This window comes from Tetrao urogallus, assembly GCF_951394365.1.
Source record: "Tetrao urogallus genome assembly, chromosome: 17".
In the NCBI taxonomy this organism is placed as follows: domain Eukaryota; kingdom Metazoa; phylum Chordata; class Aves; order Galliformes; family Phasianidae; genus Tetrao; species Tetrao urogallus.
Genome location: NC_136830.1, coordinates 8,135,150 through 8,162,450, shown reverse-complemented (window position 1 = coordinate 8,162,450; position 27,301 = coordinate 8,135,150). Strand labels below are relative to the sequence as shown.

The 27,301-nt window shown below is 40.5% G+C and overlaps 1 protein-coding gene across 1 annotated transcript in view; it reads right to left on the bottom strand.

Moving 5' to 3' along the window:
• CABIN1 (calcineurin binding protein 1) overlaps positions 1 to 27,301 on the bottom strand; it is a gene marked incomplete at both ends in the record, with an annotated part of 92,348 nt that overhangs the window by 5,239 nt on the left and 59,808 nt on the right. The window contains 5 exons of the mRNA XM_079543682.1: positions 8,502 to 8,796; positions 20,056 to 20,130; positions 20,591 to 21,226; positions 22,314 to 22,410; positions 24,529 to 24,692. Coding sequence (XP_079399808.1) covers positions 8,502 to 8,796; positions 20,056 to 20,130; positions 20,591 to 21,226; positions 22,314 to 22,410; positions 24,529 to 24,692 — 1,267 coding nt within the window. The remainder of the gene's footprint in view (positions 1 to 8,501; positions 8,797 to 20,055; positions 20,131 to 20,590; positions 21,227 to 22,313; positions 22,411 to 24,528; positions 24,693 to 27,301) is intronic.

The window sequence follows — 27,301 nt, the reverse complement described above, 5'->3', positions numbered from 1 at the left end:
ATAGCTCACCATTCAGAATAAAAGCTCTGATTTGCATTATTGTTTAATGACTAAACTCTACCTCTTATGTGGATTATAATCTTTGTTTAATTATAAGATATATCACTGCTTAAGCTGATTTGCTGAGCTTTACTTAACTAAATTATGCCCCCTGACAAAGCTCTTTTGAGCAGTGTATTTCTAACCAGACGCTGCAAGACTGATGCAAGTCTACTTTCTTTTATGAGGGAGCAGCTTCTAACACAGATCTCCATCTTTTACATCATATTTGTTTTTCCTATTTTTGAAGGTATCGATTTGTAGCACAGTAAAACGAGATTTCATTAGAACAAAGCAGTGTGTCAGCCCTTTTTCATGTAAAAGTGAATGGAAATGAAAGGGCAGGACTTTGGCACACCAAGCATGTATTTCTATTACTACACTTCTAGAAACAGCACTTGTTAATATTCTATCAGGCTGCATCTCTCAGTACATCCAGAGCCACTGCCTGGTAATGAATCCTTCATTGTCAGGTGCTAAACACACACACTGACTGAATTTTATCCCCTGACTGGGTGATAGACTTTATTCTTTTATGACTGTGCAAATTTGTTTTTGTGGTAACAGTCACTTTCATGGCATTATTTCTAAGTTAAACATTAAGTTAATGAGAAAAATACATATTTTTTATTTTTTTTTTATAAGATCTGCCTGTTCCAAGTGTCTATAATTTGCACTACCAATACTTCAATACAGTGCACAAATACATCTTTTTTCATTACAAACAGGGCAAAAGGCAGAAGGATAATCAGGAAGCAACACACAGCTGAATCTCCTGTTATTTGTCCGAAACTGATTTCTGAAGAGTATCTCTTGGTATTTACCATGTGGACAGTGCTGCCACAGCCCCGAACATAGCGTCCTAGTTCTCTCTAATAAAAACTTTCCCCAGGGAGGGAAAGACTTCACTAACTCATGAGCCACAAAATTCTTCACAAGTGCAAGAGCACAAGAATATAACTGCAGCACAATTCAAAGGTGTTCTCAAGCTCGGATTTAATCTCAGTTAAGAAATCTTTTGGCAATACATACGCAGTACTTGCACTGTTCTTGCAGGCTTTCTAACGTTAGCTCTACAATCCCAGGTTAAAATAAAACCAGTTTGGGAAGATGTAATACGTGTTTGTCTCCAGGCGGAAGATGGGACAGGTTCTGCACTCTGGAGATCGATTCTGCACTCCCACCTCGTAACACAACACACAAAAAAGCATATAGAAAACCCACAGATTTGCAATGCACATGAATATTTACATGGAAAAGTTCATCTCCAACCGAGCTGAATTATAAGTATTTTTGTCAGCCTTCCCTTTCCCGACAGCTGTCTAAATACATATAAAATAGTATACACATAGAAAGAAGGACATCATACCTCTCAACATCTCCCTGCTTTAGTGAGGAAGAAACAAGCTGAAAACAATTCAATGCAACAACCTACTCCAGCTTTCCTCTCCAACCTCTTTCCACTTGTTGCCAGGGCAACCAGTGTTTGCAGATGCCTATAGCGGGCGCTGGGTTCATGACTTCATCACAGTTAATATTCTCTCGCTGCCTCTTTAGACAGAGAATACAGTATATACATACATCCCTACACTATAAACACAGAGATTATACAACTCCCGCACCCTTTATTATAGGAAGACAACAATTTATGTCCTATTTGGACATGTCTGTATGAAAATATGCACTCGGCAATTTGCAGATGTGGAGAAAGTTTAAAAGCAGCCGCACCGTAACAGCAAGCAGCTGCTCTGCTGTCTGTGTGCTGCGCTGTGCACTTCATTGCTCAATTTCCTTCTGCTGTCAGCTATACAGAGACATTAACATCCCAGTGTTATAAAACATTTTAGCTGGATTTTCGAGAAACCCTTTAGTCATGCACTAAACCTACGGCGTGAGGGCTGAAAGACAAGCCCAGAAAATATGACTGGCACCTGGAAAAATGCTTTCCAGTTGCTGAGGGAGGTGGTGTGAAGTATTAAAGCACAGATATGTGAAAGGCTACAAGCAACTCACGGTGCGTGCACAAAGCATCATTTCATTATGGGAAAAAGGAAGGAACTGAGCTTTGAACTCCAGAACAGAACACCAACACGATTTCAAAAGTGCATGCTTGGAGAAATGAACAGAGAAGGGCTTCAAGGGCTGACACAAAGTGGTTGTGCCTCTTGGCTTCACCCCTGTGCAAAGCACCTTCCCCAGCACTCTGTGTGTCAGACAGAAAGCCTGAAAATACATGATTATTTAGCAGATCTGTACCACCTTGCCCTCCAACCACTTCAACAGAGTAACGACTGCATTGTGTGTCTGCAGACACGAAGAAATACATACTTTATTTGTCCCAGTGACAAGGGATTTACTTTATATTTCAATGGCTACACAGGGTACATGTAGTTTTTCACAGAGCTATCACTGAGTTAGCACACAAGGTGGATATCTGTATGCTGATGGAAATGCATCTAATCTGTTGCTCCCTGACACGATGAAGTAAATATCCTACCACACTTCCAAAGAACAGCGCTAATGTGTAAACAATTAATTTTCAATATTCCATCTGCCTCTCCCTCTGGCGTGCTGGGAATTTAATACAGTTTTTTTCCCATACAGCAGTTGCAAAAGGGCATGGAAAGCTTGAATTCGCAGGAGCTCAGAGTTTCCTCATACACTGTGCTACCAAGTCAATGGAAAGACTGCGCTGGAACACAGGTTGGTTCAGCTGAACACAGCTCGGTTAAGAATGCTGACCCACAGAAGCAACAGAGCCATCATGTAACTGCCTTTGTCATGAGGTGCTGCATCATACACCACAGCAGGCAGCATTCAGTGCACCAAGGCATATATTAAGTATACTCAGTACTCTTTTCCTTACACATTTACTTTCTCCATATTAATTCCCACTTTCCTGCCATGATGTTTATTTCTAAAAATAAAAAAACACAACCACACAACAACAAACAATGAAGTCATAGCTGCAGAGATAAGAATTTGACTTGAAATGCCAAATTCAGGAAATTACATTCAAAGCTGACACACAAAGCCATGTGTTAAAAATTAAGCATCAGAGTAATTTTGGAAGCAGAAAGCTGTGCAACGCAAGTTCTACGGCTCCCTGAAATGAAATAAATTCAAACAGTCTGGTGAACAGAAGTTGGCACTGTAATAAGATGGCATACTGCTGCATTTATAACTGTGCTCCTGGCTATTAGACAGTGGTATCAGACGTAACCCACACTCCTCCCTAACGCCGAGGTCAGCTGTGACAGAACAGCACTGATGGTAGTAAAAAACAGGTGGTTGCTCTGAAAGTGCTTCTTGAGAACAGTCCCCAGCCCACAGTAACTCCCAAGCTCCCAGGCCTCTGGTATGGACAAGCCATGCTAGGGCAGGCTAACAGTGCTGCCAGTGCAGTTCTCTGTGCAGAATCACTTCCTGCTGCTCTCAAGCTTCCTAGAAATGCAGGAAGTTGACAAGTGTGCTGGTAAAGTTATGCTCTCAAGTTCAGTAGTAACTTTCCTTCTCTCTTTGTTAAAAGCCCAAACTAAAACAAACAACATAGCAATGATCCCCAACACCCTTCAATTAAAAAAAAAAAAATAATAATAATCAGTGGGCCTAGATCAAAGAGATAATAGGTTTTGTATGCAATTATATGAACTTTCAAATGGCATTATAAGAAACAGTTAATTGATAGTTGTGCTTTACTACTGGATTTAGCAAGAGTACATCACTTGAGAGCATCACACAGCAGTACCTGTGGACAGTAAGTCACTCACCTGTGGTCTGCTACTTGCAAATTGCATGGACTGGTTATTCAACAAAAGCCATAAGCTCCTTCCTCCTCTGCCAGTATTTCTCATCCTTCTCTGACCTGACAGCCAAATTAAGCACAATACAGCTGGGCAAAAGTAGCTCCTAGAATAGGGGGGTTTCATTATAATACTATTTCTAGAGAATTTTCCTAAGAAATCTGTAAATGCAAGACCTGTGCAGTAGGCTTATAACTACATCTGTCTTTAGCCTTCATTTGTGCAGTAAAACATTCATTCTGCTGGCAGTAATCTAAAACTAGCGCAACTGAAACTTGCTGTAACAATACAGCATCATTACCATGTTCTTTTCCAAATCTTTGTGGTTTCTAGAAGACATGCTCTCTGTTAGTGCAAATATCCATACGGCAGAGCTTTCCCAGCATTTCCAGGATTTCTCTCTGACCCCAAGCTTGCCCAGCCCACACTCTGCACTAGGCTTCTTACCATCACCTCACAGGCCAGTTTGGAAGCTGTTGTTCCTGCCCTAATTGTTCCTACTGATTAACATGAGTACATACAACCAACAACAACTTTAATTGCAATTCGGCACAATATTGAATTGAATAAACAAAATTAAACAAAATCAACCAAACAAAAAGAACAACAAGAACAACCCAAAGGGTAAAGATTAGAAATAGGCATTGAGTCTAGTGAAAGTCTAGTCTTTGTTCTTTTCTGGAACGAATTTGTTGCAATAGCAAACCGAATCAGTGTACTTCCAAAGGGAAGAGGAGAAGACACAGCTGACTGGAACTGCCTGAGCACCAGGCAAAAGGGAATTAAAGAGTCATTCACAAACAGGAAAACCCCTGCTGACATTCAGCGGTGAAATTGTTTTCAGAGCACATCCATTGTGAAAAATAAAAAGCTTAATGAAAAGGACGGATCAGATAGGAGGAAGTGAGAATGCCAATGCCAACACAGGAGGCAGATGCAAAAAGAGAGCAGAGAGGATGCAGAGCTGGCTGAAGTCCGCCTGGTTGATTTCTATTAGCAGCCCTGCAGTCACTAACAGGTGACTTGCACTCAAGGATGCTACAACAGGCATGAGGTTACAAGTGCTTAAAGATGAGATTTTTAAAGCCTTGGAGGAATTCTGCGTGAGGTAGAAGTCTGCCAACATGGAAAACAAAGGAGGAAATAACAGAAGTCAAGTTGCCTACAAGAGACACAAGAACATGGAGTCAAAGGACATGCGCATACAAGAAAGAATCTTTACAGCAGGTAACTGCTGGAAGAGCAATGTGAGATGCAGCTCATGTGAGGCCCCAGGCCTATGGTCAGTCTATAACATTTTCTGTGTTTCAGCTTTTTTGAGCTACTTGCTGAGACCAGCTCTGTACTCTAGAGCACAATTTTGAATTCAGCAGAAAAAAAAACAGCAGAAGAGATTGATCATAAATAAGATTGAACGACTGCAGGTCCTTTCAAACTGAAAGCTTGAATTGCATTCCATAGCTAAAATAAGGTTAAACAACTTAAAGCAATTTAAATTCATTTCTCACTGCAACAACAGTGCTGTTTATCCTTTCATGCAACTTTCTTCGCACACTCATTTGATGAAGTCTGAAAGCTCTACAGGCTGAAATACATTCAAACCTCTACTGTCCTGCTGTGCCTGCATAAAAGACATCTGAAATTACAGCAAGGTACTTACATGGCTCATGGGCTGCAACTTCCCTGCACGCTACAGAAAGAACTGGTAGTCTTCCTTAGCTCTGAATTTCTAAGCCCACACACCTATATCATGAACTTCCTGGTTTTACATCAAAACGTGTAGTGCTTCGTGCATTTAGTGCACATGAATTTAATGGAGGAAGAGGAAAATTGCTACTCTTCTACCCTTAATTTAAATGACAATTTGCTAAATAGATCCCTTTAAGCAAAACAGGTATTAATTCCAAGTAAACAAACTTTCAAAAATAGGATATGAAAATTTTCCCGTCCATCCCTTATAAGAATCATTATTTGGATAAGGACAACAAAAATGAAAAAGTCATGACTTTCCAGCAATTCAGAACAGTGTATCAACAGAGCAATGTGACGCAGTGGAGAGGTTTATCCTATCCTATCCTATCCTAATTATCCTATTTACTTTCCCCAGAAAAAACTACAGGCTGCATTCAAATACCTACATTTCCAGAGTCTCACATACATTTATGCCTACCTGCAGGAACCTCTCATATCAAAACTACCACTCCTTTCACTTTGATGCTGAATTTCATCATGCTGTATTCTGCCCTAGTTAGTTATACCAGACATAAAATCCCACTAAAACATTCACAAAAGAAATGAGTGGATACTTAGCTTTTAAAGCCATTACTTTTTCTAGGTGAAGGCACAGAAAATGACAGCAGCTAATACTCTGACGTGCAATATTCTCACAGAAACAAACAGATAGAGGAGGAGGTCACAAAAATGAGAAGAGGAAAAAGATGAAAACAGATTACTCTGAAACAGAAACAGAGCTAATGAGAGACAGATGAAAAAGGAGTGAAACTGAATTAGAAATAATCCTTTTTAAAGGAGGTGGGAGCAAAGGTAGGAGAATTAGAAAGAGAAGAAAAGGAAAGGACACAGCAGTAATTGGTATCTTTCTCAGCTAGAGAAATGACCTGTCAGGTAAGTCGGAGAGCAGAAAGCCAGATACAACACACACACACCCTGCACTGGAATCAGAGCTTTGCAGAGGGAGCCTCTTGATCTTCAGATGCGTGGTTTCAGGGTTATAATTATGGCAGCTAGCTCTTCCATCTCCCTCAACCAAGATGATGTATAGAAAGCATAAAAGAAGAAAGAACAATGTGAAACCTCCCCACCTTAACAAAGCCTAGGAAGTCAAAAGATTAAAATAAATGTTCTAATCACTGCAAGGCAGCCTGGGAAATTGCAGAGAGGAAAGCACGTCAGAAAAGCTCATGAGTTTTGTTTGAAAACTGAGAATGTGAGAGCTCTTTATTTGCACTGTCATTCCTACCAGTCTCCTTAGTGAATGCACAGTAACTGCATGATCTAGAGGATTTTCTTCTTCATTGTCTAGGCACAAATCTGAGTGAATCCCTGCAGAACAACCCTGCCAAGATATCTTACAGCACCCTGCAACGCCATTCCTTCAGCAACATAACAACAATAAATCTGGTTTACACATTGACTCAGTCATTCCCTTCCTTATCATTCCCCTTTCCCTCTTCCTCTCAAGACAGATTTCTCACTAGTTCTGTGAAAAGGGAGATTGCTATAGGTTATTATAATGCAACTCCTAATATAGGATATTAAATTTCAATATCATTCTGTATCCAAAGCCCAACAAGATGGGAAAACTGATTTCTCCCTAGTCTGCTCTTCACTGCCAATGAGTTCAGAAGACTGTGTGCATTTAGACTCCAAGCCTGGTTATGTAAAGAAAAAAAAGCATAAGCATATGAATAAAAGTCACAATATGAGATTACTTAAACAAAATACCTAGAGTAGATCATTCTGCTAATTATGAAATGGTATTATGCAGCATTGATTCCAACAAATATAGGCACTATTTCCACTGTATCCTCATATGCCACATTCCCTAGTGCCTCTATGTGTGTGCTTCATTCAAAATTTTATCTGGGCTCTTATTAATCTGCCTATGGCAGTTTGAGTAGCTTTAAGGTTCAAGCTAGTGAGCAGATGGAGTGAGCACGAAAAGTAGCAGAAGCTTTTTCAGACAGTGTTCCTGCTAAGGATGCAAAAAAGTACAGGCTATAGCAGGTGCTCTGCCACCTTGATATGCACAGCATCCCACAAATAAGCACAGCCGTGTCTTTGGGCACCCAAGACAAGTCTGGGGCTAACTGGGGCTAATCTTCATTCCCAAAGTGCAACAACACTGCCTTGCGCAGTGATTTTGATTACTGCTAACAATGTCAGCCTGCCATGATGGCATTCTCATTTCACTCTTCTCATCTAGACAATCTATATAGGACCGAATATGTAACACCATCCTGAGCACATCACATCATCTTTCTACAGAATAAATAACATTTGTTTTGCTTCTTCAATCCTTTTCTGTAGCCTAACCTTGCACACAGCCATACTAGGACTATAAATATATTTCCAGCATTCCAGTCCTGCCAGATACTTCTTTTCTCAAATGTGAAGCATAATGGTGGTGATATACTAACTTTATGAGTCATGCAGAAGCTTGGAATTTTCACAGTATTATTTATCTCTACACACATATAAGTGGCTGTGGTATCTATGCATCTAATTATGTTAATCAGTCACTTACAAGTCAGATGTAGGCTATCCACCAGTCTATTTCAATTGCAATCACTTTTAAAACATTTGAGGTATTCTGAAGTTTATCTTTACCTCTTTGAAGAAAAACAACAATCCTTTTAATGCCACTAGAGACTTAAATTATGTATCTAAACATGGTTCTATTTTTAGGCTGCTATTCCATGATTTCATACGCAAGTTACATTCAGTGCTGTTGACTGTATCCTAGTAAATAAAAGATGTATTGATTTTATACATGTACCACAAAACAAAACCTCTATCTGTGCAGCCTTTTGAGTATGGTCTAGTGATCAGAAAACGAGATAGAATCAGAACTCAAGCACTGACTCACCACGTGGTCTTTGCAGACAAATCAGAGAAGGCCAAGATGTTGAGACTTACCACGTGCAAGATCACTCATGCTGGCAGCAGTCTCTGCATTCTGACTCCGGAGATGTTCAGTGTCCCTGTGTGGCTCCTGGGATGGAGGCACTGAAGAAGATGCTGAGGAGGAGGAGGAGGAAGAAGAAGAGGCTGGTTTGGATTTGGAATGCAGATCGTTCAATCTCAGGAGATTTTCAGGAGTCACAGTGTCTGGATTCACTGGGGCAGGATGCAGGGTGGCTGGTGTTACTGGGAAGAAGCTCTCTCTGTTGTCCTTCGTATGCTTTGGGGTAGTGGGTGTTTCTGCTGTGGACTGTGTAAAACAAAAGAGGGTAGGGACATGAGAAAATGCATGCCAGTAATTCTGCACATGCTACCTGTTTCAGTGACACCTGCAGGCAGCTCAACTACTTGTACACAGGAAATGCTATAAATATATATATAAAGCAAATATAAAATCAATTGTTATTATCAAAATAAAATTGAGAACCTCCAAATGTTATCTTTTACAGATTTTTCTGTTCCTTAATCTATTTATCAAAGAATGAGCATTTATTCATATTTAAAGTTACAATGCTTTACTTAACAAATCCCTCCCAGCAACATACTTTCCTGAAATCCATCAGTAAACATGAATTACAAACTCTCATTAACAAAAATTAATTTATTTCATTCAAGAATACGTTGACAAACTCTTGGCCTGAATGAGTGGATCCACAATGCTTTCAGAGAATTTGCAAATGATTAAAATAAATTGTTTTGTAGGTGGTATGAGAAGAAATGGGGAAAACAGAAATATGTATTTGCATATAGAAAACCAATCAGCCTAATCCTAAATCATAAATTTCCAGTAACTGCAGAACTGAATAATGTTGGTGCCCTATTCAGAACACCTGGGAAAATGGTTGTGTTTACAGAAGTTAACAACTGCACCAAGAGCAACACCTTCCCCTAAAGCCAGAACCAAGAATTCAGTGCAGTGCTGTTAGTTACGTAGACTGAAGAGTGACTTAAATTCACCATGGAAGGAAAGAAAAGCATCCACAGAACGAGTATCTTCTCTATAATTTTCATCAGTAATAAAATAAAGCATGCTTGCCTGCGAGGCCACAGGATCTATTTATTTCATGTTCTTTCCAGTCTTCATTTAAAACTTATAGTACCACAAAAGATACAGTTGAGTGAAATCTCAGCTGCTTATTCTCTGCCTTATACCTTTACCTCTCATATCTCTAACATGAATGATTTTAACCATGGTGATTACAGCGTGTTTGGAATAGAAATAAAGAATTCTGGGGTCAGATGTAGACTCACATTAAGCCCTATTATCTTAGATGACTAAAGATTTATTACAATGTCAGAAGAATCAGCAGAATTTAACTAGGAGAACAAAGTAAACATCATATGGAAACATGCCTTGCAGTTCAAGGCTGGAAAGCATGCACTTTAAAAAAAAAAACAACAGTGGAATGTATTTCTAAAATTCCTGAAGTTAATTAATTAATCTCTAAATAGCATGTGATTAAATCTGTGAGATCTTATGTGCACACACAGAGAAAAATGTAAAAAGCAGCTACACTCGAATCAGTCGCCATACAGGATCCAATAGGGTCTATTCTAGTTCCTGATGTATAAAGCATCAGTTCCAAAACTAAAGGTCTCAAGATGTACCAACGGGATTACATAAAGCTGAGGGATATTAAACTGCAGAAGCTTTATGCCAGAAGTGAAATCACTAGAGGAAGTGTTCTCAGCTGTGATTTAGAGGGAAAACCCCTCACACCCATGCATTTCATTAATTCATATAATACATTACATAGAACCTGTAATTTCTGTGCTCGTATTGTATTCATTGTTTTTCCCCAGCAGAAATATATGAGAGCACTACTAGTTAGTTGCTTGCTAGAAATATATCTGCAGCTCAAATGGCACTTCTCTAACAAAGTACAACTATTATCAGGGGATATTTGGAAAATAACTCAGCAGACTGGGACAGAACTCGGAAAGAAAACAATTACTGACAGAAAGAACACGGCATCACGGAGTAATTCCAGTTGGAAGGGCTTTCTGAAAGGTTCTTTGGTCCAACTCCCAGCAAAGCAAAATTGACACAGCTCAGGTTACTCAGGGCCTGTGTCCAACTCAGTTCCATGCATCTCCAGGGATGGAGGTTCCATAGCCTCCCTTGGTCCCCGTTCCAGTGCTTTGCCACCTTCTCACTGAACACTTTTTTCCTATCACCTTATCCAATGTTCTCTTGCTGCAGCTTGTGACTGCTGCCTCTCATTGGGCTCTCTCCTCTCTCCTGTAGATGCCAATTCAAGCTCCCACCCTCCAAGAGCCTTCTCCTCTCCAGGGTGAAGCAACTCAGCTCTCTTGAACTTCACTGCCATAATGCCACACTGTGGGTTCAACTTCTTATCCCCCAGGACTTCAAGTCTCTTTGGGAAAGCTGCTACAATCAGTTACATTGCACAGGAGTCATCCTGCCTCAGGTGCAGGACTCTGCTCTATTGTTTGTCTCTTTTGTTGCAGTTCCTGTCAATGCAAGCCTCTACAGATCTTCTGCAAAGCAAGCCCTGCTCTCCAGCTTTTTTACTATGCCCTCAGAGATGATGTAATTCATGAGCTCCCCAAAGGCTCAGTATTCCATCAAGGGATTAGAGAAGATGCCACAGAACAAGTCTGAGGAACACCACTGGGAACTGGCAGCTGAGCAGAAGGCTGGTGGCTGCCACATCACATCTCACTAGGCAACAGAGGCACCGACAAACACTGGTGAGAGGAAGGCCTTCCTGTAACTTGCAGACCATCAGGCACACAAGGAAAAAAAGTTGAGACTGAAATAACACTTACTGGTATACAGAGATTGAATGAATTCATATTCCTATTTCTCTCAAAATACAGATGTCCTATCAGGGGCAAAACAAAAAACAAATTCTATTTTTAATTGGCTCATCCAGATGAAGTTGCAGGGTTTCTTTTTCCAGAGATTTTTTCCATAGAAAATCACCCTGCCTCATAAGGACAGTAAAATTTTAATTGCACATAAAGTTAAGTCAAAACTAGTATGTTTCTGTCTCAATAAAACCATGACTAAGATTCCTTATGCAGTCAAAAAGTACCGTGCTGTACTGAAGAGTAGCAACCATAGATTTTTGTATTTTAGAATTTAAAAGGAGCTTTTCAGACACGACCTATGAAAGAGTTTCTTAATCTAACAGTAAGAATTCTAGCACCTCTGATCAGTAAGTGATGCTACTCACAAAACCCAGGTTAGGGCAGAACTGCTAACTGTGCTGCTCACCAAGAATTCTGGGGCCACATTTTTACCCCCATGCAGGTGACTGCATCCAGGAAAACACCAGATCTTGTAACACTGTATTTGAGAAACCAATCCAGAAAAAGTCATTACAGGAAGTCTCCGATTTGCCAAAAACAAGTTACGTTCATCTACTTCTACTGTTATACAGGCAGTAAGGCACCAGAAAGATTAGTAGAGTAGGAACTGAGCAGCAGTGACAACCCTCTACCAGCGTTTTATATGTTTTTTCATGAGCATATTTTTCTCAGTTTCCCCTTTCCATTGCTAAAAAACAAAAATTCTCCTTCCCTCATTCTCCTACCCACCCCACCATGCTGAGTCTCTCCATTATCACTGCTGCTTTTGAAATACAGCAGCTCAATCATGAATTGGCTTTAGTTACCATGTCTTATGTTCACAAGGATGCTATTCACTGAACAAGTGTATACAGCTGAAGTAAGAAGAAAACTTCTCTCTGTCCTCGTAACTTTCGTTGTAATACCACGTTCATCTGGTCAGGACTGGACTTGGCTTTTTTGGAAACAAGTTGAGTTACTGCAGTAGTTCTATTTTTGCCTCAACTACTATACTATCAAAGCGGATAGAAGAAACATTTAAGACATTAATATCCAACGTGTCATTGGCTGTAAGAAAAACAGCCCAATACTTGCAGAAATACCTGCTATCTTATTTCCTGTCCTTCCAAATATCTAGGAAAACGTTCTTCATTGTGAAGTTTGTATAAAAGCAAATTTCAAATGAACACTTAGCGTGCATATTTGCTTGGATTATGATTTACAGACATACAGGAGTGCAAATCGGTCTCTGTATTTGCTCAAAGCATGACTGTTTCTGCATATTCCTTGCAAAGAGGCCATTCAGCTTCAGGAAACCTATGAGGAAACCTTTACCACATTGGAAGCTGGTGTAGACAAAAAAAAAAAATCAGGAAAACGGGCATTAGGACAGCCTACCTCCAGGAGAGGTGGTGGTAAAAATAAATGGTTTTTTTTTCAAGGATGTTAGTGGAAAAAAATAGCTCCCTGTAGTTTCCCAGTGAGGCACTTCAGTAATGAGACAACGAAAGCAAAGAAAAAAAAAATTGGGCACTAAGTTAAGTTATGGTAAAACTGTACTTTATAGACTACCTGCAAAGTCATGAGCTGACAACCTGACCAAGGTTTCATTTTTGCCTTGTTGTTTTCAAAACACGTTCTGAAAAACAAATAAATCCTACTGGCACCTTACTGATAACTGCCTCTGGAGCAGCTCACTGCTCTGTGGCTGTGGGAAAAAGCAATGATCCAACGTTCCATAAAATGGGAAAGTGACAGTCCTCCCAACAGAAGTTTCCTAACGAAAGATGCTGGCACTGTAACTGTTACATAACGTTTGGTGGTGGTGGTTTTTTAAATTGGTCTCATGTTGGAAGTGTGGGATCGTGGTGGGATTGAAGTCAGCATCCACTTTACATAAAGGTGCACTGGGAAGCCTGAATGACAAGCCAGCTACGTTCAATGTTGTGCTTTAATTATTACATGTCTTCTCACATTTTTTCCTCTCAGTCTCTCCATAGCAATATTTGAAGCTAATCTCCTTTGAAAGTTTTCTCCAAAGTACATCAGAACGGCAATATCCATTATCTGTAATCCAGACTCTGAGGAACCTTCTATTTCTTAATATTACAATTTTATATACAGAACACAGAGAACGTTATAGACACCTCCAGCCTAACAAAATCCTTTGCTGACACTTAACGTCCAACACAGACAACATTCCAGCAATACTTTCATACACAAAATGGACAAGGAGAGAAAACGATGAAAAACACGGGTAGACAAACTAAAAGATAAAAAAGTGACTTTTTCCTTCATGTTCACTTAATGATCGCTTTTTGCAGCAGACAGAAGGAGGAGAGCTGTTAATTATATCAAGAATACACCTCCAGGATAGAGAGAGAGGGGGATGCCATGGCAACTGGCAAATGCAACAGTGAACAAATGGTCACCCTTTGGTAGGAGTGAGACCATAAGAAAAACTGTCCTTCTGTCCCCTCGACCCCCCCCACCTCCTACTTCCCCTCCTTCACCATCTCTGAGGCATTAATAAAGCATGCAGACAACTCAAGAAAAACAACTTTCTCTGTAAGCAGCCTCTGACGTCTTGACGTGCAGGAAGATGAAAATTAGCAGCACGTGGGTGGAACAAAGAGGGGGGGAAACACATGAGGTAAAACCAGAGATTATTATTTTCTAATTATTTAATATTTTACTTATCTCCTTCAATTTCCAGCCGAACAATTTTACAGAAAGCTTTTAGCTGTTTCTTGAAGAGAACAGCTTGCTGTGGGTTGCTTTTTTTTTCCTGAAGCGAGAATTCAAGAAAATGCTCTAGACGTTTGAAGTAGTTCACACAAGTCATTCTCAAGTTCTCTCCCTGAAAAAAAGCCTAGAAGACTCCATCACTGCAATGCTGACAGCATTCCACAGCACAAGGGGAAAAGTCCACAGAAGCGCCCTCCAGCTTTACTCACAGTACACAATTTTCTTCTGTTCCAAACAAGAGGTCACATTCCCTGTAAGTTCCAGCACAGAGACTGTAACACCACTGCACTAACACTCAAGAGTCAGTTCTAGTACTTCACTCTCCAGGCCACGTGTGGTTCCAGCCCCAAGTTCCAGAAGCCCATTTTCCTACATTTCCCTACAATTCCTCACTGCTAGGCTGCAAGTGAAGACGACCCACTGCCAGCACTGGCAAAAGTGGGATCCAAAACCTCTGTTATCTGTTCCAGAACTAGACATGGGCAGCAGCACTACCACATAGCCCTTCCCCATTAAACACTGCTTTTCCTATTACAGAAGCAGCAAAAGTTCATAGAAGTAAAGGACATGCTGGCAGCCCACCAGGAGCGTGAAGACATCTCGTTTGCATCACCTGACTGTGCCTTTGTGTTATAAGAACATTTACTTGTTTTGATTCTAGTTGCAGCTTCAATGTGAAGCATCACGTTTAATTAGGTCTGACATTAAAAAGTGCTGAGGAGTTTTGACTGCAGGTTTAGAAAGGGAAACAAGGAGAAAACTCAGCTCAGCACCAGTAGATAAGAGAAGGCGGGCACAGATGTGGTGCTTTTGTAAAGGTGAGCAAAGCTGTGGGCCAAAGGGAGGATCTCATCTGTAAGCAGCTCAAGAAGGGCTCAAGTTTGGCAGCTGGAGTAGGAAAGGGGGGCATGAAAAATTGCTTTTCTCTCTCTCACTCCTCAGGGATAGAGCTGGTCCCAGAGCAGGGATGCTTTGGCAAGGGCAGCAGTGACTCTTAAATAACTCAGCAATGTTGAAATAGTCCCTTCTCATGACATTTAGATGATATACAATATTGTGAGGAGCCAACAGAAATTTTCAGCTGCTACAATGCTATCCATCAGTAGGAATTTCTTCATACAGTTCCCTACTCTCAAGGGTCACAGCATAGGACTAGAGACTTAGTGGCATTTTGGAACTTTGCCTTTGAACACTACTGTATTTTTAGATGTTGAGTCTAGACCTATGTGCAAAGTCCATGTCTGCAGTGTTTTCTATAAATTCAGTTCTCAGGACTGATGAGATTTAGCATATGCTAAAATGTGGCCTGGAAGTTTCACCTGTCCCCTTCAAGCAACCTGACAGGGCAGTTTCAACATGGATGAAAGCTCTAACTTCAGTATTATGGCACTCAACGTTTAGTATGCAGTGATAAAAAACCTTTGCATATTCCAGGTCCAGAGAAAAAGGCAGGTGTGTTCTTACACTGAAATATTTTCATCTGCACCAATAGCTTCTGCTGCAGTAATTTTTCCATGCAGGCACGTCTCAAACAGCACCACAGACATCAGTATGATACATGAAATGAAGAAATTAGTATCGTCAACTTCAGGTAGTCAATGGAAAGGCATGTTAGAAATTCTCTAATTATCCAGAAGCTTTCTAAGTGCTTTCTGCTAGTGTGTCCCCTCCTGGTCCTTAGGACCACACACTGAAGTGTAATGCTACGTCAAGGTCAACCCAGTCTGCCTCAATCTTTCATTTTCCTCTAAAAGCCTCCTAGGTATTCAGTTTTCAGGGACCATTAATTCCGTAAGAAAATCATTCTGGGCAAAACTAAAAATATACCTCATAACTCAGAGCAACAGCCAACTCTTATAGGATGCCTGCAAATCTTTTTAATAACTTGCTCAGATTGAGAAGTTGAATGACAAAGAACAAGCATCCTTCAAAATGCTGTCTGACCCTTAACTAAATTAATTTATCACATAATCTCAGTAAGTTAAATACTGGCGACACAGGGACTACTGCTGGATTGCAGCTTCAATACAGTTGATACGTGTCTATCAAAAATCCTGCTCACAGTGAACTTAAAAAGGAAAGTTCAAAAAGAAGAACGACTGTCAGGAATGCTTATTCTCCATGCCAGTGCTGTGTGGCCACACAGATGTCTGTGCCAGCAGAGATGGCAGCAGTGGGGCAGTCTGACAAAATGGTGTTTGACACGGAAGTGCGTATGAAGCAGAAGTGTGTCACTGAATTCCACTGTGCAGAACAAAACGCCCACCAGCAGGACATGGGAAAGCTAAACTGCATTTGCTATGGAAGACATCAATTACTCCTAAAAGTAAGAGCTGGACATCATTAAGCTTGCACAGATGTTTAACTGAAAAGGTTCCTCACCACACAGAGAGCCCAAGGCTATAGCATTTTATCTTACTCTGTACTGGGTCAATACAGGTACACTTTCTGATAAAGGTATTACAGCCTAAGCACAAGCACACCATTAAGCATCCTGTAAAGATGTCTAGCAATACTTTACACATGTTTTGCTGTTCATAGTTAAAGGACACATTTTGAAATTGAATGTTCTGTCCCTGACATGAGAAGAAGACGCTGCTACCCTACAGGCACCTCATGCCAGAATATCTACGTTACTTTCTTTGTTGATTTGTCTTTTTCTTTCAACAGAATGAACACAGGAGCTTACGTGTGGCACAACGATGGTTTTGTACCATCATTCCCTTCTGCCTCCTTCAAAGCAGGGAGGCAGCTTTTTCAAGCCACTTCCCCACGTACTGAGCTGACTTTGGAGAAGATGCTAGAGCCTCTTAACAGTGACTCAGTCATGAAGACCACAGAGGGTTTCTGAAATGAAGTGGAAGTGTCACACTAGGGCCAAGCTATTGAAAAGATCTCATCACAAAAGTATAATAACCCACTCTGTCAAATTCCGTTTACTGATTGCTGTATTGTTTCCTGCTTATGTCTGAAGAGGGATATAAAAAGATTTCAACAGAGCTGCTAAATATTTAGGTTAAAAACTCTGACTGGTCTGGAAGAGAGTTGAGAAGTCACAATTCAAGCATCTCGGAATTCAATAGGAAGTGACAACTTTCATTAAAAAAATCCCATACACTGCCTGGAACTGCAAAATACAAAAGCCAGCAGAGGAAGACATAGATCAAGGTGAGTTTTGTGTTCATTTTTTGGTCTGGGATAAGGGGCTGAAGAACCACAGGCCCTACAATCCTACTCAAATTCTCCAATAGCAAAGAGCTTCTCTAGCTTATGGCAGCTTTACGCATGACATCATTTGTTTACAGAAGGCAAATACTTGCCAATTTTAAATAAAACAGGATCCAGTCTGTTGAAGACAGATGTCTACAAGAGCGGCTATTCCTGTGCCTCCACACTAATTCAGTGTTATACGAGAAACAGTAGGACAGCCTCACACTGCTAACGAGATCTGCTAGAAATAGATGAAAACGAGACTGCAGTATGTGATAACCTCATTAGTTGGGACTGCTTCCTAAAAGGGAATGCTTACAAGCTTTGTAGTGCATCACATTAAGAGGTATGTTTTATTTCAAGTGATTAAACATGAAATCTCGTTGCCTCCAGTGCAGTTAAATACCAGCTCCATTTTTATATCTATTTCAAGATTACCTGGTGTGCAGGTTTTTCACCATTCTAACATTTTGCTGCACACATGAGAAACTGTTGACTTTGCTGGAAGAGCTGGCATAGCATACTAAGAACCTTTATAAAGGCCCAGCAAGAAATCTGGCTGACATGTGAGACTTTATTAAGTAGTTTTTGAAAAGAAAAATAAATCCAAAAGGCAAACAGTTATATTACCATTTAAAGAAGCTTATTAGGAAATTCCTTTTATTCTGAAATCTTAAATCACAGTGCGATGACTTGTATTTTTTCCTCCAAAACAAATTATTATAACTAAAAGACTCTTAACAGTCTGAGAAAAGATGTACTTATTAACCACCTGCTAAATACCAGACTGCAAACGAAGGAAGATTTCCATTGCAAACCTCTCCTGATGTTTTTGTTCATTTCTACAGTTCAACAGAAAAATGCTACAGGCTTCCTTGGGGGCAAAAACTGGAGAAAAATGTTAGTTGCTTGAAAATCTCAATGAAGAAAAGCTCCCTTTACTCTTACATTCTCTTCTGTTTTCCTGCTAGGAGGTGCACTGTCTAAATGCACATGTTAACTAGATGTGCTGTTAGGTAATTCTTACCTTAGTACTAACAACTGGGAACATTTATGGATGCTCAGGACTCAGACACAGCACAGAGAAAAAAATGGGCTGGCACATCTCCTGACAAACAAGAATTCACACCATCTCAGGAAGAAATGTAGTGTGCAGGTAATCTTGTACACAGCAAATACTGTGTAACAGAGCCAGCTTCAAGGGTTTGAAGCTCCTCTAACCACCTCAACAAGGCCATGATGATCAGTAGAACAATATCCAGCAAAATGAGATGAGAAAAAATTACCTAGAGATTCAAGAGAAAGGTGCGTGAAAATGCAAGGTTTATACTCCAACAGAAGGCACAGGTATGAAATAAAATGGAAATGAAAGAGTTCTGAAAGGTTTCAGGTATTTCACAGAAATATCAGTATTTCCTGAAGTTGCAGAACAGGGAGGACCAACCTCATGGTTGGAGCTGATCGTCAGCCTCAATTTTGTACAGCTTTAGTAGAAAGAAAAAAAATAAAAGGGAGGCTTCTACTTCTGTATAAAGTATTCATCTTGCAAGTTTCTCTTCCTACTAACCAGCATCTAACGTCACCGTGCTTTTGTTCTGAAAATGCATTTGCCATGTATGCTAACACACACTGAAGGAAGGACCAGGAAATATACATGATTTGAGGCCAGGAGGAAGAGATATAAAGAACAGTGACAGTGTGCTGGATATCTGATTTGTTCCATAATCTTGAAGAACTATCTGAAAATTTGAGGTATGTATTTGTTCTGAAGCACAGGTGGATCAGGTATTCGGATCCATTTCACATAAAGACAATATTTAAATTGCTAACATCAGAGACACACCTCCTGAAAATGCTACGTTTTTGCAAAGCAGAGACAGCTATGTCCTACAGAACAAAACCTCAGCCACATTTCAAACGTGGACAGAAATTCTCCAAGACTTTTCTCCATTTTAATGAAAATCAATACCTAGGCAAGGGGGAAGAACCAAGCAATGGAGAACTGCTACCTGGGAAGCTGTGATGCATTCTGTGCACATCTCTAGATCAGTCACTGTGCGTGCTTCTCCTCATACACTTCTACTAGGGAAGATGCAATGGGGAGATGAAGTTACAGGAGACGTTAGGAAGATTAAATATTAGGCAAAATGAATCACCTCTAAAGACATCAGTGATTCAGATTTCTTCTTGACTTTATTTACAATTAAAGACTGATAATAACCATCCCTTTAAAGCTCAACAGTTGTTTGCTGGAGAAATTAAAAAACTAGAAGCCAATATAAACTCAGTAAGTTAAAGAGTTAAAAATCAGAGTTCTCAGTGGTGCAAGTTGAGAGAAAAGATATTTGGTATCTGAGCAGAGTGCAGTGTCAGCAAATGAGGAGGCTGTCAGCTTTAAGGGATCAGAGAGAAGTAATCACCATCCTGAAATTCTGAGAAATCATGTGGACGTTCAGAAAACTGCAGTGTGCCACAAATGCTTCAATTTGAAGATGATTTGGTGTTTTCCTAAAAACTCTTAGGTATACAGACTCATTGTCAAGCTAGACATACAGCAGCAATGAAGCAAAAAAAGGATGATCTCCCTCCACTAACGCGATTCCAGTTATCTTTAGACAACAGCAGTACAAGAAAATCAGATATTTCTAATTTCTGCAAATACTCAACCACACACTTGCCTTTGCAGACAATTTAATAAAAGCAGAGTAAGTAAGCAGAACTTCACAGAACTTACCTGTTTCTGGGCTGATGCTCCCATATGCACCTGGCAAAACTTGACTGCCTGCTCAAGTGCTACTTCTTCATCCACCTGAATAGAAAACCACAATTAATGAAGTCATAATTACTTAGATCATCTATATATCCAATTACATTCAAATGAAATGAGGATGTGGGGCATAGGGTAAGTGGGAGAAGATGCACTTCTGCAGCAGAGAGCAATCTTAAATTATTCAGGATTATACATTTAAAGTTATATAACTCTTCAAACTAACATTTGGGATGAACAAACTCCCCACAATTGGTGTTAAGAGTCCTGAACTGATTTCAGGAATTTAGGACTGGACTCCTGGACTACAAAACACGGAGCAGCATACTTTCCACCCACACACCTTAGCAGCACTCCTGTCAGGAGAGTGGGATCTTTAGGAGATGCTCACATACCCTACCTCCGAACAAATACAGGGTTAATTTCATACGGCTTGGATTGGTGATTATTGTTACTCTGTAATAATCTGTGAAGTCACAAACACAAGTTAATGATAGAATACCTGCTTAATCAGCATGTATGTTTCAGACATGATCTTCTCAATTTTACCCAGGTCGTAGGCCATAACTTTCTGACCTTGCTGCCACACTCGGTAGGCATCAAGCAGAAGTGTTTTCCCAGACTCAACATCTTCCAGTAATTTCCTCTTCCTGCTTGATCTTTGAACAGGCTCTTCTGGAGGTACTGCTTGAACTTTAGTTGCCTGCTGTTGCTGTTTCGAGCTGATGCTTAGCTCTTCCAAAGACAGTTCTGCAGTCCGGCTCTCTGGAGCTCTCTCTTTTGAGTTCCTGCCAGACTGAAGACGGTCCGGCTCACCGCGTTTACATGAAGTATCAATTTTTTCAGGGTCATTGGAATATCCATCAAAATCCATAGGCTCAACAGAACCAGGCCTAGGGAGCTCTCTAATTTCCTTGGCATTTTTGTCCTCGTGTTCCAATATGTCCATAGCACTGGGGATCTGTCCCTGAGTCACTTCTTTTACTCCATTTTCCGTACTGTGTACTACTCCATCAGACAAAACTGGTTTTTTGGGAAGGACATCTTTGCTCTCTTCAGCACTAGTTTTATTAGAAACGTCTGTTGTCATCCTTCCTGAGGCGAGGCTAGAAGACTTGGCACTCTGATCTTCTGAAACCTTAATAAAATAAATCACTCTTCTCTGTTATTATACATATAAAATTCAGAAAGCACTTCGGCACAGCCAAGTAATGACAATGAGTACCTTCACACTACTGCCTCTGCTGAAGAAAACACATTTACTCCAATTTCATTCTCGCTGGTTCCTGAGTATTAATTAGTCTAAGCCACAAGCACATTAATCAGCGAAAACACCACAGAGAAATCAGCAGCACAGGTTGAACCAAAGCCGCAATCTTTGCCTCCCCTTTGCCCCAGTACTTCATCCTACGCTATGGAATCCAAAAAGATGAAATCCAAGGTTTGAGTAGCACAAATTTTACAGTCGATGCATTACAATCAAAAGTGAACCTGTTTCTTTTGGCAGCTGGAGATCAACTTCCAATTTCAGAATCTTCCTTTTGGTCATTCTTGCATAACTTTCTTGTTATTACATGAAGAATTATGCAAAACACAGCTGTAACATTTGAAACTTTGTACCTTTACTTTGGTAATGGTCTAAAGCTAGAAAACATCAGCACACCACCCCTTCTTCCTTGGCTTATGAACTATTCATTTATGAACTATTTCATACAGAGATCCAGTGTCCTTGAGGTTTTTTTTCCTTAGTTTGTTAAGCCTTGACACTGCTAACTTGGAAAAGCCTTAGAAATGAGTTCTTCCTTGACTGTATTTACCAAAAAAATACTTTCAACTTCTAGTTATTTTAACCTGAAAGATGATTAGTGTCTAAATGACATTTAAAAATTGAACCTTTAAATGTAGTAACACATCTGCTGCTGTCAAGGACTAGCATTTAAAAACTGGCACACATGCAATATCTAGTTGTCTGGTTTTGTTTTGCAAGAGGAATTTCACTTCATTTGGTAAGAAAAGTTGCAACAGACTCCACCTGAAAACACTGCAGTGTTACCACTATATTTAACACTGACTTTCAAAACTAGAAGAAGAACTGTGCTAAAAGGAACTTTTACATGTAATTGCATGTAACTGAAAGGTATTAGAAGGAACAGTATCCTTCAATCTCAGTAGATGTAAGGAATGAGCAAAGTGAATCCAGTGACCATGAAACACTGCTGCCTTACCTGCGTCAGGTCGTTCAGCGTGTCCTCCAGCACCTTCACTGTCAGCACGAAGGCTTGCTGGGCCAGAACCTGGCGATCTGCATCACGTAAGTACTTCCTGTGCCACAGTGAAATAACACAAATGAAGCTAACTGCCAAAAAGCTGTATGACTGTAACAGCAAATGCCAGCATTTATTTCAAAGCAGCTCTAAACACGCTAGATGAAACGCAAACAAAACGTACTGTATGTGAATACAGTATATTGAAACATGAAACTTCATCCATGTTTTCTTCCACCTCTCCACTCCTATCCCCAAAACCATTGAAGGAGATGTGAGAAAGAGAGAGGCTGTGGATGCCCCGTCCCTGGAGGAGTGCAAGGCCAGGTTGGATGGGGCCCTGGGCAGCCTGGTCTGGTATGAAATGGGGAGGTTGGTGGCCCTGCATGTGGCTGGGGGTTGGAGATTCGTGATCCTTGAGGTCCCTTCCAACTCGGGCCATTCTGTGACTCTGTGAAAAGATGGATTTAGTGCTACCTACAAGTGGAGGAAAGGGAAGAGGAGAAATGCTAAAGCCACAGAACAAACAGACAACCAGGATTACAGTTTTCTGTTGTCAGGCCTTTGGAGCCCATGAAATAGTAGCCTTCTATTCAAAACTTTCTTGAAAGAGAGTATTAATCACACAAAGCTGTCTTGAACTGCCAGGTGATTTTCATGTTCTGGATAAGCTGCGCATGTGACACTAAGGATATCAGCAAACCCTTCCCCATTCACCATATTGGTTACTTTTGAATGTAGGCTTTTAAATCTAAAACACTGGTGTGTCAACACTTTTTTTCCATTCACTATCTAAAAACCTAGTACTTTACCCCTCTACAGAGTACACCCACTCTATGGCTTCATTTAATTTACCAAAACATGGCAACTTCACTGTATTACACTGCTCTAGACCACTTTGAAAGAAAACATTTCCAGCTAACCAGCCTGCCCAATTCAGCTTGACAGAAAATAGGTGTTCTTTGTTTTGTTTTGTTTTTTTTTTTTTAATTTCAGAACAGGCTGGTTTAAAAGGGCTCAAATCAAATAATTATCAAGTAAATAATTGTGAAGAATATTACCTGGTCAGAAAGCCAACATTTTTAATGAACATTTTATCTCTACACTGTAATGTTCTGAAAAGTAATGTTTGCTTTGTCTTTCAGGCAACATACATAAAAACTTACCATTACTAATATTTATTTATTCATTAAAAGCTAGGATGCTGCAGGCATGCACCAGACACACCCAGATTTGTATTTATAAGTTCCTGTAATGACTGCAGTTCGTCATGGCTGGTGCTGGCTGGTCCAACACATCAAATCACTTGTTTGTTGAATTCAGACCAGACTTATAAATAACATAATATTTTTAGTACTACTTCAGGCTCGCTTAGAACAGAATTTAAGCCTTCTATGGTCCAGTTCTTCCGATATGTTAAAAGTCAATTATTTTTGGCTTCAAGTTTCCTGAACATGTGGTGACATATTCCCAGACATGCTATGATCTATGCAAATTCATATGCACTCACACTTGAAAACATGTGAAAACTGCTTCCAACTTACTGCCATCAATCATTCAGCTCAACCTCTTTGGTATCTGCCAGATTAGTTTCAACAAATCCCCCTCAGCAAACAACTTCGAACTACTGCAACTGCTTCAGTGTTTTCTTTAGCTGTTTATTGGTCTTCCCATTGATACACATCTGTATCTAGTTCATGTTAAATGGCTTTTTTTCCCTCTTCAGTAAGGTTAATACAATTAAAATTAGCTCACTCCTGAATAGGATAAGCTTTTTAAATAGCATCAGCTGCCTGTAGCACCATTGTTCAGGCAGTCAGGGATTACAGGAAGGCAGGATGCCTGTGCTGTGACCTCTCTCAGTGGACACAGCTCTTACACAAGAGGCCCTGAGGGATGCGATGCCCTGCTCCACCAGTGAACCCCTTCACGTGATAGCAGACCTATGCATATCTGTAGGGCAGCTGTGTGGCTGCTCTGAGTTCCAAGGGAAATGAAGAGGAGCTCTAAACTCTATTCTGGAATCATAACCCTGAGAAAATTTACCCACCATCCTGCTATATTCCCAAGGAGGTCTGCCTATAGACTTTTTCCTAAAATAAGAACGTCTTGAAATAAAATAGTTATTAAAAGAACAAAACATAGGCAGCAACAGATTAAAATAAATGCATCGTACTTTCCCTGATCAGGGGTCCTCTGTAGCATAGATGAGACTTTCAGCAGGGTGCTGTAATCCTTCAGCTGTGACAGCACATTGAGCAGCAGCACTATAGAGCGGTTCATATGAGATGCAAAACTGCCCGGGCGGTCGATTTCATCCACGGGGATGCGCCAGATTCCCTGCAAAGAGAAGAAAAGAGGGAAACCCTGAAGAAGAATCCAGCTGATAAGGAGAAAAAGCTTAAAAATGCAGCTGGTCCTTCAGCTTAACAGATTTTCATTGAGGGTCACGGAATAAAGGACTAAAGGACAGTGCTCCAGTCCTTCAAACACAGAGATGTCGACTTAAATCAACCAATTAATACCAGCCTTAGCAAATGAGGAGTCCTGTAGAAGCCTCCCCACACCTAAACATGTTTCTGAATGATGCCCAGAAGGAAGCAAGCAAAGCCTAAATTATATTGGGGATCTTTCTTAAACGCTTGCAATCACACCTACCCTAAGCCAAAGGTCAACAACCATTAACAAACAAGTTACTTAAAATAAGTTTTCCAGGCCTGAGACCAACAATTAGCCCAGCCATAGCAAGTCTGCATCTTCAAACAACCTATAACTAAAGGCACTGGGAGTTGAGTTTCTGCCCTGATGCCAGCAGTGCTTGCTGGAGAACTAACGAGCCCCATAAGATAAAACACATTTCTCAGCAGTACCCACTGTGGAGTGAATGTTTGGGGAGCGAGGCTGGAGATGGATAGAAAATGAAATTTAATTATGGTTAGTCAGCTCAGATTTTGCATGTCTTATAAAGTCTAAGGCAATTTTTCATTCCCCCAGTGTTTAATAAGGATGCTGCTGTCAACAACTAGCAACTGTATTTGAAGAATTAAATTCAACTAACACCATGCACGTAGCTTATATTGGGACCATTCACAAAAATACTGCTGTTACAGCAGTGCAAACCCTTCCCTCGTTTCTCCTGCTGCAGCTCCTTCCGATGGAAATCCTCTGGGGTCTTTTGTACCACCCAGGAACCAACAGCTTCACTGATAAGAGTATTGGACCAAAAATGACTTCTGCTTTCCAAACCCGTGCAGAGAGCAAGATATACAAATATTTACTCTTTTATCCTTGCTTAAAGGTCTTGCTTTGATATTTTTAGCTTTACTTTCAGCGTGAGCAAAACTCTTCAGACCTTAATAGAATACGAAAGCAAATAAAATGAATGCTGCAATCACGGGCGGCAGTTGAGCACAAAAGCAGCAGATATGTGTATGTCTGTCTGCAGAGCCCCTCCATGTTTTCAGAGAATCTGCAGTTCCCACGTATGAGAACTTGGGGGACACCACAAAAAAACAAAAAACACACACACAAATATCAGTGTTTTTAAATAGGACACAGTGACTTCAGCTAGATTTAGTGCACAGACTGTTCCGCCAACTTTCCTTACTCTTGCTCCCTAGTGATCAGACACCCATATTTCCTCTTCGTTCTCTGAAGCTCTCTTTAAAGCTTTTTGCAGCTTTTTTCCCCCGTAAAGTACCCAAATCCTCACCATGAGGAACCCCCAAGGCACAACTGTCACCTCCCACCCCCAAATGCCAACATCCGCAGTACCCCCATGGCAGCTGCAAAAGCTTTACCTGCTCAGGAATGCTCACCTAGGAAGAGACTTCATAGGAAACAGCTCCATAAAGCAGCACAAACTTTAAACAGAGAGCCTTTTTCTTCCCCAGAACTACACAGTGATTTTGCTTTCAGGCTACAGATGAACACACACATTCTAGCGGAGATATTTTTGCTTGTCTGCACATATGTAGGCTGGGTTTCTGCCAAATCCTAAAACAACCAAAGGCATCATAATGGCACCATATTGCAACAACCCACTCAGCCAATTTAACTATACAAAACAATTTATGGTCAACTTAGATGCACGCTGCAGGAATGGAAGACAGCCAACATGTAGGTTCCTGGTCTTTTTCAGCATTATCTCATCCTTTATTTGACTTAGGCAGGTCACTTGGAATGAGTTTGAGAATATCACATCCGAGATCAGATGAAATTAATTCGGCAGATCTCACCCATATGTTCTGTGTATGCAACCACCACGTACCTAAGATCATTAATTTGGAAATATCCACGCATCCTTTCTTTTCTTTAAGTGGAAAATATGAAGGAGATCAGGAGAAAATTCTCTGAAACAACAGATTTAGCGCAACAAAAACATGCAGGAAGGACCAACTCTGTGCATAGAATGCTAGCCTCCTTAACCTGACAATGTTCATCTGCTAGAGAGAAGCAAAACTATCTGCTTGGGCAGTGCTGCTCTTCTGCCTCTCTCCAACACTAGGGAGACCAGAAGAGCTTTAACTACAACTCACATTTTATGTTTATTACAACAGAAAGCCTGATTTCAAAAGGAAAGAGGCTGACTTGTCCTGTGTTGCCTTGCAGTTTTACAAATGCAGAACGGCATAGCAGAAGATTGCCATCCTGTTCCACACTTGCCCACCTCGTATGCAGCCTGCAGCTAAAGCAAAAGGAAGCCCGCTGCTGGGAGTCAGAACAACCTTCATTCCATCCACTGCGATTTTATTAAGCAATATGCAGAACAATTATGCTGAAGTGAGTTTTTCAGATTCTACTTTGTGAGCGATGCTGAATTCTTTTCAAGATTGCAGCCTGAGCCAGAGGAGACAGAAATGGTCTCATCCCAACCTTTACCAAGGTTTAACTAATTCCATCAGGCTTATATTTTTCCTTGCCAAGTATCAGAATCCTTCAGGAAGAAG